Raw genomic sequence first — 20,729 nt, forward strand, 5'->3', positions numbered from 1 at the left:
AGAGTTTATTACAGCCTATTTCTTAAACCTATCCACAGAAATACAAAAAAAGATCTTGTAATGAATAGTGTAAAGTAAAAAAGTAAAACTGTTCAAGCACTATAGACTTGTATTATACTTGAGTGTTTGCTAATTCACATAACATGAAGCAAATTAAAGGACAGCCAGACAGGTATAAGAGAGTTTTGACATTTCTATCAACAGAAGCAATGTCACACTGATCACATAAAGTCTTATTTACAGTGACAAAGGTTAAGAAGCAGGTAGAAAAACAAAAGAACACCCCTTAATAAACTTTTTTTTTCACATTTCTGCAACACAAATAGAACTCTTCATAGCAAAATAATCACACTCTGCTGTGCTCCTAGTGTTTTCTTAGTAATAGCAATGCAATGTACTTAGAGGCCTTCTGATGGCACTGAAAACCAGTAATCTCAACATTTCATTCCTTCCCCTCTTTTTCTTCCTTCTGAGACTATTGGTCAGAGTAGCAGCTACAGCTAAAAGACAGAAGGCTGGCTCACTGCCCATTATTAGGAACAAGAAAGGAATGACTTACAGAGCAAGCCCTCATTGAGAAATGACCAAATATAGGCATTTTGTGGATGCAGAGACTGAGGCAAGGCTGCAGAGAGATAAACTGGCCTGCTGCTGCTGCTCTCTTTTTTCTCTGGATGATGGCTACCTTTCCAGCTGGTGGGTGGACACTAGACAGCTCCCAATGTTTCCACGTAGCTTTAAACACATTATGTAAAGAGCAACAGATAGAAGAAAAGTTCTTCATGGTCCACTGCAGAAGCACAGATATGCATGCTACGAAAACATTCACTAGTTGATATAATGTTTTGTGTCTGGTAAAGGTTCTGCCGTGCGGTTTTTAAAATTAATCCATCAAGAAATGCAGATACATAAATTTAAAAAATGTGAATCCATGTTTATTTCAGTAGTTAAAGTACGAGACACGAGAGGCCTCCTGCTTTCCTGGAAAGGTATTTTTTGGCATACGGACACCGCAAGTTTCCACCTTAGTCTAAGTAAGTCATGGGACCCCAACTAGCCACAAAAGTCATAGTGATGTCGTAAAATCCTGCTGCGAGTACAAGCCATTGCATTTTTGAATGTATATACAGCTGTGGTCAGAAGCTTCCATACACTCATCATAGGGATGGATGTGATGATCATTTGGGGCTCATAAGGATTTCTTCGAGCTGCTCCTTTTCCAGGGTGGAAGGATTGTACAGCATACATATTTATTTACTTTAAAATGCAAGAATTGGGTTTGCATTTCTTTTGGATTTTTTCCTATCCACACAGGGTCAAAATTATACACACAGGCTGAAAACAGACACAGACTCGAACCTTTTAATAAGCGCTGCTGAAGGTTTTAAAGTGTCTTTTAATTCGACAAGGCCGAGGCCTATTTGCTTCTTGTTAATGATCACGAGAGATTACAATTGGTAGATCCTCTTTGTCTCCATAAAAAGCATTTGTTAGACAGCAACCACTGAATTCCCCAATTCTAGGAATAATGGCAAAGTCCAAAGAACTCAATGAAGTTGAGGAGAATTGTAGATTTATACAAGTTGGGAACATTTCATGGAACCATTTCTAAGCATGCCATCACAATTGTCTGAGAGGGTCCCTGCTCCAAAATCAACACCTTAAAGCACAACTAAACTTCCCTGCTGACCCCATGGACAAACCAAATGCCTTCTGGAGAAATGTTTTATGGTCAGACAAGGAAAAAGATTGACCAATTGTGCTACACTGACAAGAGTTATATTTGAAAGATTAGAGGTGAGCCTTTCAAGTTCTTGTTTTTCAAAGTAATTAAAGCTGTGTGCTGTACAGTCATTGCATCATGGATAAAGAACAGTTAAAAGAAAACATTAAAAGCCTGAAACATGCCCATGATCAGTGATGTAAACGTCTGAGCACATCTTTACTTGTACAAATATAATCATATGCACATATATAGAGAATTAACAAGATTATCATATACATAATTTCATTTATTGTAGCTAAAAATTATAATATAATAACAGATTCCAATCACTTCTATCAGACGGGTAACATTAAACTTGCAAACATAGCAGAATCTTTTATTGAAAACATACAGGCTCTGTAAGAAAAACATGTAATAATGTATGTGCTTCATTACAACACTCAGGTTTTTGCTAATCACATTAAATTTCCTTTAGAACTGATATTCACTTTTAAATAGCACATTAACCAACAGTAGTGTTGATTTAATGGCGTTTCTGACATTTTGATGTAAAACCCAGGCTAGAATGATTCTGCACAAAACGCAACATCAGATGCTGAAACTTATCTCCCTGCACTTCCTGATAAAATGCACGATGTAATTATTTCCATGCTAAGACTCATTCGTTATGTCTCAGGACTCCTGGGACAATGGGCTGCTTTCGAAACCTGCCTGAGATGTCTTGAGATTTGAGACACACAATCAAAGACCACCTTGACCTTTTTGTTTTCTCCACCCACCCAGATTTTCTTAAGTCAGGCCGCCATGTTTGTTAATTCCCTGATATTCCCAGTTTGATTTACAGATTTACAGCTGATAGGATGGATTTCCTCTCCACAAATAAATAACTTTTCAAATTAATCTCAATTACATACTGTTGAATATTAGAGTTTTATAGAGTTGTTTGAATCTCTTGTTAAGCTCATCACACACTCTCCCACACACTCACATTCAGATGCATATACAAGCCAACATGTTATATGATCGGCCTCGTATTATCTAGTGCAAATAACCAGCCAAGCGTCAGTATGAATGGAAGACAAACAGCCTCAAACCCATGGCACTCTCTGCAGAGAGGCCTTCATCACTCATTCTCCACAGAGTCTTTTTGGTCCAGTGTTGTTGGGAGAACTCATAGTGATGGCTGTTCTTCCAAACGTCTCATGTTTCACTGTCTTCATCTGCCCCACTGCACTTTAACCGGCCAGGGGAATTTATAAAGGTTATCCCCTAGAAACCCTCTGGTGAGATGTCTGTTCTCCCTCCCTTGCTCTTCTTCTTCTTCACTTTATATTCCAGCAGGAAATATCACTGCAGCCACTTTGGCACCGGCACCTGTGAGAAAAATAAAACGTTAGTGAATCCAAACACAGCATCGGTGAGCTAACCTCTTCGTCAACCCTTCTGATGTACCTTCTTCAGCTGTTTCTTATTGGTTCCTCTGATAGAGGCAAGCAGTTGGTCCCTTGAGTTCTTCGTACCACCTGGGCGGTTTGCATCCAGCATAGGAGGTGGAGGAGGTGGTGGTCCACCCCCAGGAGGAGGCGGAGGTGGAGCCGGACCTCCAGCTCCTTTTCTTGGAGTAAGCTTTGGCGAAGGCACAGGTGAAGGGATGGGTGAAGGTTTAGGCGAAGCTTTGGGAGAACTCCTCAGAGATCCTCCACCTCCGCTCTTGGGCACCTCAAGTGTTCCCTTCTTCTCTCCATTGGCCTGGGCCTGCTTCTGCTCCTGCAGGCGCTTCTGCCTCTGCCTGTCCATGTTGCGACTCAGTATGTTTGTCGTGGTCATTCTTGGTCCTGCTAACTCAAAGTGGTAGCCCAGCTTGAGCAAGGTGGTGTTGTCTTTCAGGATCTTGACCATCTCCATCTCGGTTTTCCCTCCGCAGATGTGCCGCTGGTTCTGAAAGCGCAGCTCGGTCAGCGTGGAGTTGTGCTGCAACGCCTGGATGAGAGACAGGATGCCCTTCCCGGTGAGATGGTTGGAGTCGAGGTTAATGCTGGTGATAGTCTTGTTGCTGCGGATCGTGCCGGCAATGGCATAAGCGACATGGTCGTCTGCACGGCAGTTAGCGAGAGCGAACGTCTTGATGTGGGTGTTGTTGTGCAAAGCTTCTGCAAACTCGATGAGCGTTTTCGTCTTGATGACCTCTGAGTTGTTGACGTTGAGCTCAGTGAGGGAGGGGTTGTTGCTTCGCACCTGCTGCATGAGCTCATCAAACATGCTTGAGTCTTCGTCTTCCTCCTCTGCCTCCTTCGCCTTGCTGTTAGGGCTGTTTTTAGAAGCACAGTTAGCAAGTTTCCCACTATCCTCAGCTTTCTTAACCTTACCGTCCTCTCTTTGCACCTTCTCCTCTGGTTTCCGCTCAGCATTAAACTTCTCTTTCACATGGTCACTGTGGTTAACCAACTCTTCTCTGTCTGTTCTTTTCTCCATCTTGTCACGTTTCACCTCGTCTTTCTCAGAAGGTTGTCGTTCGAGTTTGACATCAGGTTTGTTTTTGTATTCAGATTTCTTCTCCTCTGCTTTAGCCTTCTTCTCTTCTGGTTTACACTCTTGAAGCTGGCTCTCCGATGCCTTGCTCTGCTTCACCATTTTAGAGACAAGCCCCTGTGTCTTGATACTCTCCGTTTTTCTTTCCTTTTCCTTGCCCACATCTTTCTCGCTTTTTTCTCGTAGCTTTGAGATAATGTCTTTGGTTTTGCTGTCATCTCGTCTCCTGCAGTCTTCCCTCCTTTCTTTCTCTTTGCTCTCATCCCTTTTCTCCTGTAACTTTGAGATCATGTCTTGTGTTTTGCTGCCTGTGCTCACTCTGTTTTCTCTTCTGTCTCTCAGCCTGTTGTCCTCATATTTCTCTTTGTCACGGGCCTCCTCTTTCGTGTCGCTCTCTCTGCTATCCAGCTTCCTGTTTCGACTTGAACACCAGCTCCCGTCTTCTTTTGAACTTTCAGGACCTTTGCTGTTTCTGTCCTCCGCCTTGATATCTCTTTCATTTGAGACACTAGCTTGTCTTTGCATTCCCACTTTCATATCGTCATTTCCCTCCTGGCTGAGACCCATCTTCCTCAGGTACTCCTGCTTCCGGCTCTCTTTCTTCGGCTCTCCCTGCAAGAAGATGAGGAGTGTGATAAGGAAATTTTTCCTCATCAGTATGACAAAACAAAAAATTACATGGGTCATTTAACGTCTGTGAAAAGCAGCATGTCAAATGATGCAGCGCTCTAAGCACAATAAATCACAGCAGAGTCTCAATTTATTAGCTACAGAGCACAGAAAAAGTAGTATCACAGAATTACAGCAAATATTGCATGACATGTAAAGTATGATAAGACATCTGATCGTGCAGATGTGCTGTCTTTTATTGTACAACAGCGTCTCACAATAGGGCATGTGTGTTTACAGTCAGCAAAAGGACACTATCCATTTTTTTTAGCACAGGGATACATTTGCAGTGAGGAGCTCGCTAAGTGTTTGATTTGTGAGCCTCCATCTGTTTTGCTTCGTGAGGCCGTGGCCCTGGCAGATGCATCCTTAAAAGGCAGTGAGCGTAGGAGCAATCAACCAAGGAATTCCACCAGGCCGGGATTAAGAAGCTCCGCAGAGCCGCTGCTCCAACCACTTAAGTGTCTCTCTTCTAAGCACACAAACTGATTGAAATCATGCTAATACTAATGGCAATAAATTTGTGTAGCATCTCCAATGAATTACACAAATGCCTCTTGGAGAAGATGTTTGTGCTTTGCTTGTTTGGCAGATGACAATTAAGGGTAAGGAGTGGATGTAGGCGGGTCATAGATGGGGACTCACTGCTTTTCCTGGCACAGGAGTCAACTCTGGGGACTACTATTTTTAAGCTGATGGGACTCGGGGTGCATGAGGTCCAGTTGCTTCAAGTGAAATGAAAAATAGACATGAAAGCTATCCAGGGGGCTGTGGGTATTATGCAATGCTGTAGCCTATCAGTCAGTTTGATTTCATAGCTCCTTTTAAATCTGGTTATAATAATAATGAATAATAATAATGGATTGCATTTTTAATAGTGCTTTTCGGGGCCCTCAAAGCACTTTACAATTCCACTATTCATTCACTCTCACATTCACACACTGGTGGAGGCAGCTACAGTTGTAGCCACAGCTGCCCTGGGGCAGACTGACAGAAGCGAGGCTGCCATATCGCGCCATCGGCCCCTCTGGCCATCACCAGTAGGTAAAGCGTCTTGCCCAAGGACACAACGACCGAGACTGTCCGAGCCAGGGCTCGAACCGGCAACCTTCCGGTTACAAGACGAACTGCCAACTCTTGAGCCACGATCGCTCAAAACTGGCAAAGGGAAGTCGAATATAAACATATGAAGAGAGAGATGAGGATCATACTTCATCATAAAACACTCATGAGTCAAAGCCAAAGCATATTTCCTCACAAACCTCAAATGATCGTTCCCTCTGGCTGAGCCTCCCTTTGGTGTCTCTCTGTTTCGTCGTTGCATCCCAGACATTGTTGCTCATAGGTGGCTGCGCAGGTTGGTTCTCCTCTGCAATGATGAGCCCCTCCTCGGGGTTAATGTCTGGCACCTTCATCATGTCCATCTTCAGCTCCTCTATTTCCTCGGGGGAGAGGGTGGACAGCAGGTTGTCCAGGTCTGGGTCCTCGCTGACCTGGCGACCTATACAGGTCAGGCCTTTCATCTTTCGTCTGGACATCTAGCTCAAGCAAATCCCACGATTTAAATTCAAATTATAAGCTGACTATTCCTATGTGCTGATGTCCTGCTGTTGTGTCGTGTCCCACTCACCAAAAAGCCACCAGAGGCATCAATCCTGGTGCAAAGAGGCTGGTCTCAGAGTCTTGCAGCGAGGGTTACAAGTGACGAACTGTGAGAGGCTCGCATCATCAAAGTGGACTGTGAGGCTGGGACATTCTTCGAAATCCTGTGAAAGTGCATGTCCATATTTAGTTCAGGGTACACACTCCTTTAAAGGTAATGGGAAGGGCTGAAGTTTACAGAGATGCCAGAGCAGGCTTACACAGACTTCCTATTACACAATCTGTATTTATATTGGAGCCCAGTTCAGTGATGTTTATACAGTCGCTCGCAAATAAAAAAGTTTTATAAGAGCTCGCTTTTAAACCAGTGGGGATCGCTACTCTATTGTAGTCACACAGTCAATAACGTTTTGCTGTAATACAAAGGCCAGTGTATAGTTAATAAAATATTGTATGGAATAAAAATAAATACAAATATAATGAATATATGTTTAAAATATGCATACTGTATATATGATACTAAATATTCCCATAATATATTAAACATATATTTAATTATTTAATACAAAGATGTGACACTGCATTAGTGTTTCACTGTATATTTACTATACTTAATTTGAGCTTTTTTACTTTTTAAAGACACTTTATGGTATTGTGCACTCGACAGACACTTCATTAGGCACACCTTGCTCATTCTGGGGTCAGACCTCCTTTTGTCTGCACAACTGCTTTGATTCAAGAAGGTGCTTGAAACGTGCCTCTAAGATTTTGGTCCATATTGACGTGAAGGCATCACACAGCTGCTGCAGATCTCTTGGTTGCACATCCATGATATGAATCTTCTGTTACACCACATCCCGAGAGTGCTCTATTGGACTGAGATCTAGTGACTGTGGAGGCCATTTGAGTACAATGGACTCACTGTCAAGATCAAGACACCAGTTTGAGATGAGAGACTTTTCACATGGCGCATTATCCTGCTGGAAGTGGCCATCAGAAGACAAGTACACTGTTATCATAAAGGGATAGATGTGGTCAGCAACAATATTCGGGTAAGCTGTGGTGTTTAAAAGACACAAAGTTGGTACAAAGGGGTCCAAAATGTGCCAAGAAATTACCCCTAACACTATTATTCCACGACCAGGGCGAACTGCTGATGCAGGGCAGGGCGGATCCATTTGTTGATGATGTTTTTACCAAATTATGATCGACCGTCTGAATGTCACAACAGAAATCAAGGCACATTTTTCTAATATTCTACAAATTTGAGTTACTGTCGCCTTCCTGTCACCCTGAAGTAGTCTGGTCACTCTCCTCTCACCCCAGAGAACTGCTGCTCACTGGATATTTTCTCTTTTTTGGACCACTCTCTGTAAACAGTAGAGATGGTTGTGTGGGAAAATCCCAGCTGGTCAGCATTTTCTGAACTACTCATACCAGCCCGTCTGGGACAAACAACCGTGCCGCATTCAAGGTTACTTAAATCCCCTCTCTTCCTCATTCTGATGCTTAATTTGAACCTCAGCAGGTCGTCTTGACCAAGTCTACTTAACTTCAGCTTATTTTGTTTTGCATTGTATTAAAAACTTCAAAAACAAAGTTATGTGAAAAAAAGTAATTTTGTTTGGAGAAGAATTTATTTAAACTAAAAGCCATGAATAACAGAATGGACAATAATGAAACTGTTTAATCCAGAGAGCATGTGAAGAGTAGAAATATTGGGACTTCTTAAAAATTATTATTACTTAACATAACTTATGTCATGTATAAAAAGCTGTAACTTCTGCCTCCAGTGAGTAATCCTGTGATCCTACATTGTTTTCTCATTTCTTTCCTCCCAATATTTACATGCAAATATTTACAGGCAAAATAAGTACATATATTTAAAAAAAAAAACAATTTAAAAAGGGGGGTTACTTTAATAAAGTTATGATAAAAAACAATTAAATAATGTTTTTTAGAATTATGATTGTATTTTGAATCACACTGTATTGCTGGTATGAACTCATCCAGTGTGTAAGTTCCCTGTTAATATATAAAACACTTTCAAACGCCACATTTAAGCTGTTTTGGGGGTGAATGCAGACATCTAGTGGCCAGTGTTGTAGATAAAAATCACACTTCTTTCTTTAAACTCAGAAAGAAACACAGACAGCAATTTGTTACATTCCAAAGTTAAATTTTATGTTAAAAGAAATAAACATTTTCCAGTCACTTTATTTTACAGTGTCATACCATCCATATGACGACAGACATGAAGCCATACCTAGACTCTGAACCTGATGTAAGTCATTAAAACACACTCATGGAGTTGGTTGGTTTAGAAGCACAAATGAACAGAAACATCACTGATGTTATATCAAACTACTTATGAAAGCATCTTTACAAAGAAAATCCCAGCGTCTTCCTTGTGCTTTACAAAGGCTCGACAAATCTGTACACTTGGACGTCGGCATCGGAGTGAGTAATTTATGCTGCAGACTAGCTGTGACAGTAATATTAGCTCTCAGGCATTAACATTATGTTTGAGCTGCTTAATACACTACACCTGAAAAGACAATCCAGGGATCACCTATTAGGAGGCATCGTGTTTTTCCAATTCGAACCTTTTAAAGAAGGATCAGGGATGCCCTCGAAGCTAAAGGAGATTACAGGTTACGGGCCCTGACCTCACTGGAGCCCAAACCTGCAAGGACAAATTGAAAAGGACAGTTTGACATTTTGGGAAATCCACCGTCTGCTTTCTTGCCGACTTAAAGCCAGATGAGAAGGCTGTTAGAGCCAGGAGCTGGCAGGTGGACGGCTAGAGGACGACTGGCTGGGGTTACGGATGGGAACATGTTGAGGTTATGATCAGGAGAAATTCACGCTGACAGAGGAAAACAGACTTCACCTCCCCCAGAATCGAATCTCAAGGCCTGGAAACAGTGCCTGACACTTATTAACATATGTTTATTCTGTGCAACACCCTGTGCTAGCATTCAGATTTTTTTAAAAGTTTCGGTAGGAAGTTTCTTTTTTAAACCAAGACCTTTACCCTGCTTCTAGTCTGATGCTGAGGTAGGCTATCGGCCACTTGCTTCTCCTATAATTAACCACACATGTGCAGAAAGGGACTGACCTGATAGCAGAGTGTGGTGGGTACCACATGAGTGCATTTCCCAACAGCTCAACCGTTTACTGCAACTACAAGGCCTCGAAATTTCAAGATGAATGTACTTTTTACTACTTTTTTTTTTTTGTTGCGGCTTGATGGCAACTGTTTCACATTTTTAAAACATAATCAGTGTACAAGTTTATTCAAATAAACTGACGTACCCAGGAAGCAGTTACGATGAGCAACACCATTATGAGCTGCAACACCTGTGTTAAGGAAGCCAAAAAGTCTTTATTAAAAAGTCTTTTAGGTTTAATTATTTTTGCATGTATTTATGCAGCACAAAATTAATACAACTACAGAAAATGTTACTGCTTGATTCAATGTAGAATTTTGTTTTGTTTTTAAGCAGAGGATTACAGACAATAACTACATTTTGCCAATATATCAAATGTGCCAATAAAGGGGGGAAAGCAACAAAAAAAAACAAAAAACAAAAACAAAATGTGCACCCGTCAACAAGAAAGCAAACACCTCCAAAATGTCAAACGAGTCCTTTAAAGAGAGGGGATCTTTCAGCAGTAGTCGTTTTTGGCTTCGTAGCTTAGTCCAGATGGTGAGAACCCATTCACAGTTAAAGGTAACTTAAATAGTAATAAATAGTAAATGGAAAGATGCCAAACGTCATATCTCATGGTACAATAAAAATACACGGTTTTAAAATAACTCGTTACAATATCATAAAATATTTAGTTGAAGAACAGATTTACAAAATATTCATTTAAATAGTTAATCTCTTTTTTCCCATGGTTAGTTACTGTAAGGCGGGATATTTTATTTTAATCAAACAGCGTGACCTGCAACTCCCCTGTCCTGATATGTTAGAAGGAATAGACGTTAACACGGATTTCACTGTGAAACACCCTACCCGTCACTATGGAATTAATCAAGACTAATTTCTAATTTATTTTAAAATCAGAAAAGAAGCAGAAGCGGACAGGTATCTTTGACCAGGAAGCATGCTGATGTTGAGATCGTAAAAAAGGGTGCCACTAATAAACTACTTCAAAGTAATTACTTGTGTCAGATATTAGAAAGACGAGACAAAGTTCAAACCAACAGTTGACAAAGGGCTTCTTACAAAGAACTGGGAGAACCGTTTAGATCTATAAAGCCACCTGCCTTAGATCCAAACATCACTTTTGCAATCAAACGTGGATCCCTTTTTTCCAGTTTATTTTTTTTTGCTTAGTTAGAAACATCAAAGACAAAGAAGAAGCACGTGATGCTATGATAACCGGAGAAAGTGGATCAGTGGCAGAGATTACCTGGAATGGAACCACAGGCAGTTATCAATTTATTCAAACTTAACAAGGGGGAGGAGGTAAAACATTTTTTTTTCTTTTACCAAATAAAGAGGGACAGCATTCTTTTCTAGAAGGTAACAAGCACTCTCTTTTGGCGACAACCTGTCACTGAGGTGAGTGTTTCAGATCACGAGGCTGATGAAACAGCGCCAAGACGCAGAAGTCGCCTCGCTTTCAGGATCATGTGACGCCTGCCCAGGAGTCAGGCGTCAGGTTGCAGGACAGACTTTGATTTACATTAATACTGTGGAAAAGTAGGACGACGCTGCAAATGAACAACTAAAACAGAACTTAAAGTGCCTCCTGTTTTCTTTCACAGGCAACCCACTGCTAATCGAGCCGTAGCGGTTATTTTAGCGTGTGACTGTGTGCTTAACTGCATCTGCGTGTGTGTGCATGTGTGTGTGTGTCTGTGTGTGGGAGAAAGTGCTGCTGCCTTCTTTTGAAACAGTCCCTTTGCTCAGCTGCAGTAGTGTCTCGCTGTGTGCGTGAAGAGGAGCCCATCAGTGACCAGGATACTGAGGTGGAGAGTACGGTGGTGGGGCTGAAAAACAAGTAGAAAAAGAAGACACACATGCACACACACAGTCAGCCTTTCACTGTAAATCTAGAAGTTTTTGCCCAGATTATACCAGTATTTTAGCTCAGAGCTAGGCATGTTCATGAAACAGACTACAACTACACAGAATACACATGGCTGGGAAACCAAAATAGTGACAGGGTAAGAGTGAGAGAGAGTTTTAAATGTCACTGACATTTATGTATTTGGTGATTTAATGAAGCTGATGAAAACAAAGTTATAAATATTCATACTGAGGGCACAAAAAACATCCATGCTAAATTTTACAGTTTATGGGAACAGTTGCTGGAGAATAAAAAAAACATGATTAAACACAAGTCAGCTGGAAAATTGTCCCAATCTGTTCAAAGGATTAGTGAAAGTTTTAATCGGCTGGGAGCATTAGGGGAAAAGTCCTCAAATTTAGCAAGACTCACTATTAAAATATGACACAATGTTGTGAAAGTAGCAAAGATGTGAAACTAGTGAAGAGACTATACAGTTCTCCTCTGAGGGAGGAAATGTTCCTAATCAGAGAGGACAATGTCCAACCATTGGACAAAACAAAATTCAACACATGCTGGGGTGAACTGCACTAAAGTCTCTAATATTTAAAAAAAACATTATCAGGTGATCACCCAAAGAACCACGTACACAGTATGTTGGCACATCATTTTTTGCTTTACATGCAAAAGCAGTTTTTGTTCTTGATTGTGATTTGACATATACTGACATGACCAGGAAACCCTGCAGCCATGTGAGCTCACTCTGAGGGAAGTTATGCAGGTCTTACCCTGGCTGTATGCAGGATCCATGGGGCGTGGTACGTACGGTCCAGGCTGCATCATTGGGTACTGTGGAGGCATGCCAGGATACTGGGGCGCCATAGGGTAACCAACGGGTGGATACTCTGAGGGGCAAATTGGTTTACCATAAGCGTCGTACATGGGCTCAACCGGGTAGCTGGCCATGGGGATCTGCTGAGCTGTGGGTTGAAGAAGATCGCACAGTTACGAAGGAAAATCCATACTTCATGGTCGTCTGCATAGACATCGACATGACAACGAGAGGTCTCACCATCATAAGGTGTCCTGCCCCTCTGCTGCCTTCTCTGGTAAAGGTAACAGCAGGAACACATAAAGCAGCAGACCATGGTCGCAATGATGGCCACAAAGAGGAGGATGGAAGACGCAATTCCAGCTAAAGTGGTGGGGCTGAGGAGAAGAAGAGTGGAGGATGTAAGTTAAAAAGGATTCATTTCTTCCTTTGATCATTCAGCCTCATGTTGTTCCTCCCCCCTCTGTGCTGCTAATTATGACTCACTCTGGAGGGAATTAAAGCCGAGGTGGCTGTGATGTGAAGCTTTCGATTTAGCAAAGACTGACCCCAACGTCGCATCCCAGCAAATGCCTCAAACTCTCCACCTCTCTGTCTCGACCCGATTCCACCACCTCATGATCTCAGAGAAGCAACAAAGCCCTCCATTTTATCTTAGCCTCCTCTGCCCACTGATCTGATCTCCCACCAGGCTCAATAAGCCACACGTTATCTGCTGGGTGCTGAACAGTGCCGAATGGTTTAAAATGCAGTGGAGAAAAACTGTCATGCTGCAGCCTCAGATACAAACATGCTTAGACTAGCATCAGTATTTTTCCCAGCTAAATGATTTCTCTCATTACAGGAGACTCACAGAAAGATGAGCCACCACTGACCAGATATTATAGTCAACAGAACAGGCCGTGCACAAGTCTGTGCATGATCATAAACCTCATCCAGCTGTTCCCAACATAACACAACAAGAGGGGACACAGTGACATTTGTAACAAAGTCTAACCCCTTTGTCATTTCGTGTTTGTGGCAGGACTTTTACTTGCGCATTCTTGACTCTGTTATGGTTTGTGTGAAAAACAAACTCAAAGGTCTACTTGTTAATTTTCTTCTAAACTACATTTTTTACTTCCTGATTGAAAACCAGGGGAGGAAGCTAAATGCTCCAAATAAGTTACTAAGTAGAGTTAAGGTGTAATGACTTTACTCCATTTCACTGCAACACACAGAAAACATGTTTTACAATTATTGTGTCCTACATTTTACCATTTTTAACAAGTGTTATCATTTGGCTTTAGTTATGAATCTACAGCTAACATCCATTTTCAATATCCTTTTGTTTGCAGTGCCATGAGAGCATATAAGTAGATGCTTCCTCTACGGTTCCTGTGTGTTCTCAGAGTCCAAAGATACGTTAGGTTAATTTGTAGGTTTAAATCGGCCTATAGATGTGGATGTGAGACTGCGTGGCTGTCTGTCTCTCACTACGATGTAATCCACATAAGTGGCCGACGCCATGTCCAGCCCTTGTGCATTTGCGTGGTGTTTTATGTGTTGATTACCTTGTGGTTGTGTCACAGTGTTTAATATGCGGTGCCAGCCATGACATAAACAAATAAACTGTCACGGTTCTTTTACCGTCCTGGGTTTCCTCTCTTGGCTGAGGTCAGTTTTTTGTTCCCTCCAGAGTTGAAAGTATTTCTCCCTCAAGTTTTTCCACTTCTGCGTAGATTTCTTCAACTTCATTCTGATGGTTTCAGCCATCTACCTCCAGGAATTTCCTGACATCTGTGAATCCTTATATTGTGGCTATGATTATTATTCCTTATACCAATGTGACGATTCATGTTGAAAAACTGCAGTGAAGAATTAGCCAGAAATGCACAGGAGTCGACGACAGTACAGAACCGGCCAATCATAATCACTGTGGGCTGTTACATTTCCAGAGAGGTTCACAGCGTAGGTTACAAAGTGGGATTTCAGAGAAGTTTGTGGTTACGATGCACCTACAGCATAGATTTAACTCATTAGCGTGTGACGGTGCACATGGACTTTCACCCTATGTCAGCAGCCATCAGCTTCAGCCCCCACTATAACCCTAAGTTTGATAAGCATCTAAGAAGATGGATGAGTATACAGTTTCAGCTTTTCTAGGATAACTGTCCATTGCTAATTATCCTAAACTTTGATCGATCCATTAGCTGTTTTCGTGGCTTTACACAACCTTTCCGGTCTTTAAGGCCCCATCCCAATCCTTTCAGTAATACTGTTTCTCACTTTCAACATTTTATAGGTTTGCACTAAAGCTAACAATCTGCAAATCCTCCTTTCTCAGTTTATTTAACCAAGTGTCACAAATTATTTGGAAATAATGACATTTCACAGACTTTCTGAGAGTTGCCCAGAAGCTGAGCGTCGATGCTTAAGGTCTGGAATCTAAGTTGGAGCTTTGTGGAAAACCATGCTTCGAGGGGATAAAAAGCTCCTGCAGTGATTGCCTTGACTCGAGAACACAAACCGTGACGCTTGGTGTCAAGTAAATGAATAAATAAGTAATAAACCTGAAGCCCCTGCTGCTGCGTCTACACCCACCTGAACTGGAAGAGCATGCAGCGTTTCTGCTCTCTCTCCGTGATCATCTTGAAGGCGTCCAGGCAGCAGTAGCGTCGGTTGCAGTTCCCACAGCAGAACGTGATGAGAGGGCAGTCGAAGCCGTTGTGCCAGGTGCCATTTTTATCCACATACCACAGACACTGCTCGTTCCCACTGACTGCAAAACAACAAGAGCAACACAAAGTGAAAGGGAGGATGACACAACAGGGGAAGTGATCAAATAACTGGCTATGGAAGGAAGCAGAGAAATGAGGAAAACAGCAAGCGCTACTTCACATGGCTCTTTAAAGTGATTATCTTCCTTTTTATCTCTCCTTTTTGACACGCCGTTGTTTGTTTGTATCAAAGTCCTGACTGTTAATTTACAGATCCAGCTCAGGGTTGCCTCGAGCAAATCATAAATATGTATTTTGAACATTTCCTGGCACTTCTTTCTTATATTTTTCTTATTCCAGACCAGACAGTCACAATGCATTATTCAGCAGTTCCCTGTGGCAGAGGCTGAAAACTGATTCGGGCTCCAGTACTGGAAGGTACCCAGGAGATTTAAAGGACCTGAATGACTGCAACTAAAGATCACTTTCACTCTCAGTAAATCTGACAGTTACCTCTTCTATTAAAAGACGAGGTAAAGCACCAAAGTCCTTCATCTGAATATGAAGTACGTATTAAATATTTGGCATTTTTGAGTGAAAACTGACCTTAACGGTTAATTTAAGGCCTTAATTTTTGCCATTATTAAGGAAGATCCACACACAGCCACCACAAAATCTGGATGAAAGAAAACTCAGTTTATTTTCCGCAGTCGACAGGCTTACAAAAAAATGATGATTCACACAAACCTGCGAAACACATGCTGTCTCCTCAAAGAATAAACACATTATAAGCCCTTAATTAAGCTGAAAAACGAACGCATGATTATCCTTTCCACATCGTATAATTTAAGGCAGCGCTAAATTACAGGTCACAGTGTGTTTGTGAAGGCTTCACTGCTTTTTTATCCATCAGTTTTCATGTGGAGCCTGGGAGAAAACCGACACACTCTGGGTTTTTCTGCTTCACATTTGGCTTTTGGGGGGTTGACTACACACGACTGGTTCACATACTGCAAAACCAAGAGTTTTACAACACAACCAATGTGTGCTACGCTTAAATAAATGAAAGGCATTTTAATAAAACTGTGTTCACATTTTAAAAAAAAACATAACTTTACTACAGTACTGGTGATTTTGTTTTCCACACAGAAACATTACACTAGGTCATCCAACCCGAGCTGCAGCCCGTATGTAAATAAGATGACACATTTAGCCCGAGAGAGCTGCTTTTCCATACTGAGCAGAGCACATTAAACTGATGGAAACTTCACAAAGGCCGTCTAGGCCACAGTATCGAGCCAAGACTTGTATAGACTTGGCTCCTGAACTAGCTGACACTAAATTTGGTTCATGACCTTTGAGTGTTAGCCCTGACAATGCAAGTTGTCCAGCTTTATACAAGCTTTCATTTAAAAAAAAAAAAATCTATTACTGTTTGCTGTTAGCATCATTTAGATGCTTGCACTGGTGTGGCCCGTCTCTAAAGCACCACTGGGCCAACTGCGACACAGCTTAACTTGCTGAGTAACAGAAGCAGCCCGGCTGCAGTGAATCCTACCTCTGTTACAATATTCTGTACTTGAAACCATTTAAAGAGGTTTTAATTTAACTTTATGAGCCAAAGTTTAACACATCATACTGGCAGGAGTTTTACTTGATTGTATTAATCAGTCCACGCCATTTAAACCAGCGTGGTCTGTACAATACAGTGTAGTTCATTCTACAAACTGCAATTACTACGGCAATAAACATTTAAACTTTTAAATTTAAGCCCGAGTTTGAGTCACAGACTGTATAAAAAGACAGACGTGGCCACCGTGACGTCACATATTATGCAAACTTGGGGATTGAAAAATAAACCACATATATATTTAATCTTTATTTCACCAGTGCTTTAAACCGTATCACAGAGATAGATCGTAATTCAGCTTTATCTGACATTTTTTTAAGATCTACCAGGTTCTGCAGAAATCCTGGGTGCCATGAAGACAAGCGAAAATCAAACAGAACAGCTGTTTGCAAGTGATAGGGAGATTTCACAGATAAGCAGGGAGCATTGTAGCTTTATATATAAAAATATGTCAATGTTGTAGTCCCCTTAGGCTGTCTAAAGGGCCAGGAAGCCAGATCATAAAGTGCACAGGGATGTATACTGCTCACTGAATCTGCTATGCTACACAGAGTCCAGGCAGCAGCTGATGCAGATCTAAAAGCGCAAAAATGATTCAGATCTTGATATATATACTACCTGGTATTATCTGTGCATTCATACAGTTTTTTTTAAGTTATATTAAAAAGTAGTTTTAAGTATTAGCCTTCCAGCACTGTCTTTAAACTCTAGTCTGAGCAGTTCTGCTGGAGAAAACATCTTTTTTTGCTTTGTGTTACCACATATTAGACACTATATATAACAATAGCGATATACCAGGTTATTTCCTGCGTATAAAATATATAAAGACTTGGAAAAGACTCTTTGCATCGACTACATGTGGACAACTCTTGCTTAAATGCAAAAAGCTTGTATATTATCAGCCAACTTATACGTCACCCAACTCCACTAAAAGGTCATATATGCATTTTTCTATATGAATGCTTAATATTAATTATTATTTTTAAATATGAAATAAAGCTTTTTTTTTTATTTCTATTGATATATTAAGCTTTAACACACTTCTAATTTTGCTCCAGTATGTACAAACACGTCTGAGTCCCTTAGCGCGGTATCAGCCATGAGTTACATGAAGATAAATCAGATTTTCACCTGAACAGGTATCTTAACGGTAAAGCACGAGTCAAAACTAGCTAGCTCCCGGTTCTCCGCTAACTATAGTAGATTTAACGAGCAACGGCAGTTCAGTTCATTTAAACATGAACTGCTGCACGATAGTTCCCGTCATAAAGGAGCCAGTGAAAGCTAAACGTGTCCGCTGAACAGCGTTTAGTTCCAGTGATTTAGGCCTAAAATAAACACCGAGGCTCCGGGCCAACAATTAAACAGCCAAAAGCGCTTTGAGATCACGGTGACTGCGGCTCGGTGTGCGGGATAAATAAGCAGCAGTGCCGCAGAAAAGAAAGGGGAAATAGAAAAGGAAAAAAAACGGAGGCAGGGATCAACCGTTACTCCGTTGCCGTTAGCTAGCGGCGGGGCCTGGATGGAAAGCTACAATCTTACCCTGAGAAGTGCTGAGGACGACGGCGAGCACCGCCAAAGTCACCGAGATGAGGGGCATGTTTCCCCCCGGAAAGATCATTCCCGTTTGGATTTAAAACCGAGTAATTTTAAAGAGCAGGTGTTCTCATCGGTGTGCACGAGCAGAAAGAGGCGCGCTAACGGTCGTTCTCGTGCATTATCCTGGCCAGGGAACAGCACGGGGGACGGGACGGCTCTGACAGTCCGTAATTTATCCGTGGAAATGACAGAGCGCTGCTGTGACGCCGCTCACCCGGGACGAGGGGTGTGCTGCCTTCACGGAACGACTGAAACGTTAGAATTATGCCCCATCACTCGGCCGTCGACAGTTACCAACAACAAAAACCAAACCGCGTCACCAGTATAATTACAAATCATAATGGAACGGAAATACATCTTTTTACTCAAGTACGCAAATACACAGTAAGCCTTTCACATTTAACAAAAAGATAATTATTATTAGCAATAAACATATCAAAGGTACTCATTATGCACAGTGGTCTTTATCTGCATGATGCGCAGTATATCAAAAAGCATAATCACTGACTATGGGTCGCCAGGACTGACGTAATGAATGAATTAAATACACCATTAAATAATTTATTAAATGTGGCAATAATTAATTAAAATTGGTAAGAATTAACTTAAATGGGAACTAATTAAATGAATATTTTTGACATATTTAATTAATCAATTATTGACACATTTAAATAATTATTTAATGGTGTATTTAATCAATTCATTATGTCAACCCTGGCGTTCCATAACTGACGTGAACATCGTTTTGAATGCTTAGTATATTGCAGGATGTCTCGTTAAGAGCTCGCGTTGTCGAGCCGCCTTGAATGAGTCTTCCTACCTCCAGCCTGCACTGTCTGGATTTTAGCAAGTACCTGAAAAAAACTGCTTTCTTTAATGTCACACTGTTGCTAAATATCCTGAAACCGTGGAATGACCACATGTTTGAAAAACCTGTTATTTATAGGAGATTAAAATAAACCACCTAACTAAGCCATATAAGCCCGGGTTCATTATTTTTTCTGTGAAAATATGCAACTATGAACCTCATTTGTATGAAGTTTCATTAAGTGGAAGGAAAAAACAGAGATACGAAAAACTTTTTAAATACTCTCTCTGCCCACACAGCTGATCCTGCTCACCTGTTTGACCTTCTTAGTAGCTTTGCTACAATCTGTTAAGCTGGGAGACATGACACATTTGAAAGGAGAAGCACTCCACTCTGCACACACCAAACACGCTTAACGATAATGTGTGTTATGGACATTTTTTGTGGTGTTTTATAGTCATCTAAGTAGTGTTATATATTAACAAACTTTTAGATGGTTCAGATCATTAAAAATAAATAAACAATAGATAATTTTGTATCTACTCAGATTATCTTTAAGTTTTTAATTTATGATTTCATTTATTAAGGGAAATAAGTTATCCATACACAGCTGGCCCTATGCGAAAAACGTTATTCCATCTTCTCGTTTAAACAGAAGCTGTTTGACAAAGTGAAGTAAGCTAAAAGATCTCAAAAACACATGGCACAATCTGAAGGAAGTCGAGAACTGACGAGAAACACATTCAATGACATGTATCAGTCTGGAAAGGGTTAAAAAGGCCATTTCTAAGGGTTTGGGACTCCAGTGAACCACGGCAAAGCCCATTATGCACAAATGGAAAAAACTTGGAACAGTGGTGAACCTTCCCAGGAGGACAGATGCTTTAGTGTGACCTTAAACAGTTCATTCATGCTAGAAAAATCTCCAATACGGCTGAATCAAAGCACCTCTGCAAAGAACAGTGGACCAAAATTGCAACATGCCAAACAGTCTGAGCTGTTTGGCATGTTGACATTCATGATTAGCAGATTCTGTTTTTAAATCCACATTAGCTTGTGTTGCCCACAAAGGTCCATTGGGGTAAGGAGCTCAGGAGCGAGCATAAACATCACATCCTTTTAGATTTTCTTGGAAAATTTAGTCATGAGTTCTATTAAAATAGAAACCAATCTACAGGAAACTCATTTTCAAAGAATCTGTTTGCATATTGGCATTATATCCACAACCTTTTGGCCTCTTTTTTTTGACTAGAACTGCTTTTCTCTTTTTACCTCTTGGGCTTCCAGATCTGCCACAGCTGAAAAGCACCGACTTCTTAGATTTTGCATTTTAAGCCTCAGGACGTAGCCCTGTTGAGACACTGCACTCTGCTGAGTGGACGATGCTTTTATGTTTGTGGCAAACCTGCGAGATCTTAAGTCCTGTATTTGTTTTCTTTGAATCAGTGATTAGTTGTTAATTCTGTAGTTTAATAATAATTTTGTTGCTTTCTGTTCCACCCTGGACTCCAAGTAAAGGTCAAAACAGACATGTCAGCAATCAGAGTCCGAGTAGGTGAAGCGTTTTTCTGTTTCAGTTGAAGTCAGACACAAAGACAGGAATCTGG

At 41.1% G+C, this 20,729-nt stretch overlaps 2 protein-coding genes across 3 annotated transcripts; both read right to left on the bottom strand.

Annotated features, from left to right (window-relative positions):
• Positions 1-1,991: 1,991 nt before the first annotated feature.
• lmod1b (leiomodin 1b (smooth muscle)) lies at positions 1,992-8,547 on the bottom strand. Of its 2 annotated transcripts, XM_004547666.4 has the most exons (4): positions 6,555-8,547; positions 6,187-6,462; positions 3,179-4,867; positions 1,992-3,100 (listed from the first exon to the last, which is right to left on the bottom strand). In XM_004547666.4, exons 2-4 carry the CDS (start codon positions 6,460-6,462, stop codon positions 3,074-3,076), a joined length of 1,992 nt encoding a protein of 663 aa, XP_004547723.3. In that variant the 5' UTR covers positions 6,555-8,547; the 3' UTR covers positions 1,992-3,073. The 2 variants fall into 2 exon arrangements, with proteins under 2 accessions (XP_004547723.3, XP_004547722.3); XM_004547665.3 differs by having other exon boundaries at positions 6,187-8,547.
• Positions 8,548-10,823: 2,276 nt separating this feature from the next.
• Positions 10,824-18,577, bottom strand: shisa4 (shisa family member 4). Its single transcript, XM_004547668.5, has 5 exons — positions 18,258-18,577; positions 14,970-15,147; positions 12,627-12,763; positions 12,343-12,534; positions 10,824-11,534 (listed from the first exon to the last, which is right to left on the bottom strand). Exons 1-5 carry the CDS (start codon positions 18,334-18,336, stop codon positions 11,494-11,496), a joined length of 627 nt encoding a protein of 208 aa, XP_004547725.1. The 5' UTR covers positions 18,337-18,577; the 3' UTR covers positions 10,824-11,493.
• Positions 18,578-20,729: the final 2,152 nt, after the last annotated feature.

Source organism: Maylandia zebra, linkage group LG5 (assembly GCF_041146795.1).
Source record: "Maylandia zebra isolate NMK-2024a linkage group LG5, Mzebra_GT3a, whole genome shotgun sequence".
NCBI lineage: Eukaryota > Metazoa > Chordata > Actinopteri > Cichliformes > Cichlidae > Maylandia > Maylandia zebra.

Excerpts from the sequence above, each read along its gene's own strand:
- lmod1b (XM_004547666.4), bottom strand. The coding sequence starts at position 6,462 with ATGTCCAGACGAAAGATGAAAGGCCTGACCTGTATAGGTCGCCAGGTC. Across the intron at positions 4,868-6,186 it reads AGAGGGAACGATCATTTGAG|GGAGAGCCGAAGAAAGAGAG; the intron begins GTTTGTGAGGAA and ends ATCTTCTTGCAG. Across the intron at positions 3,101-3,178 it reads ATAAGAAACAGCTGAAGAAG|GTGCCGGTGCCAAAGTGGCT; the intron begins GTACATCAGAAG and ends TTTTTCTCACAG.
- shisa4 (XM_004547668.5), bottom strand. The coding sequence starts at position 18,336 with ATGATCTTTCCGGGGGGAAACATGCCCCTCATCTCGGTGACTTTGGCG. Across the intron at positions 12,764-14,969 it reads TGCATGCTCTTCCAGTTCAG|CCCCACCACTTTAGCTGGAA; the intron begins GTGGGTGTAGAC and ends TCTTCTCCTCAG. Across the intron at positions 11,535-12,342 it reads GGATCCTGCATACAGCCAGG|CCCCACCACCGTACTCTCCA; the intron begins GTAAGACCTGCA and ends CTTGTTTTTCAG.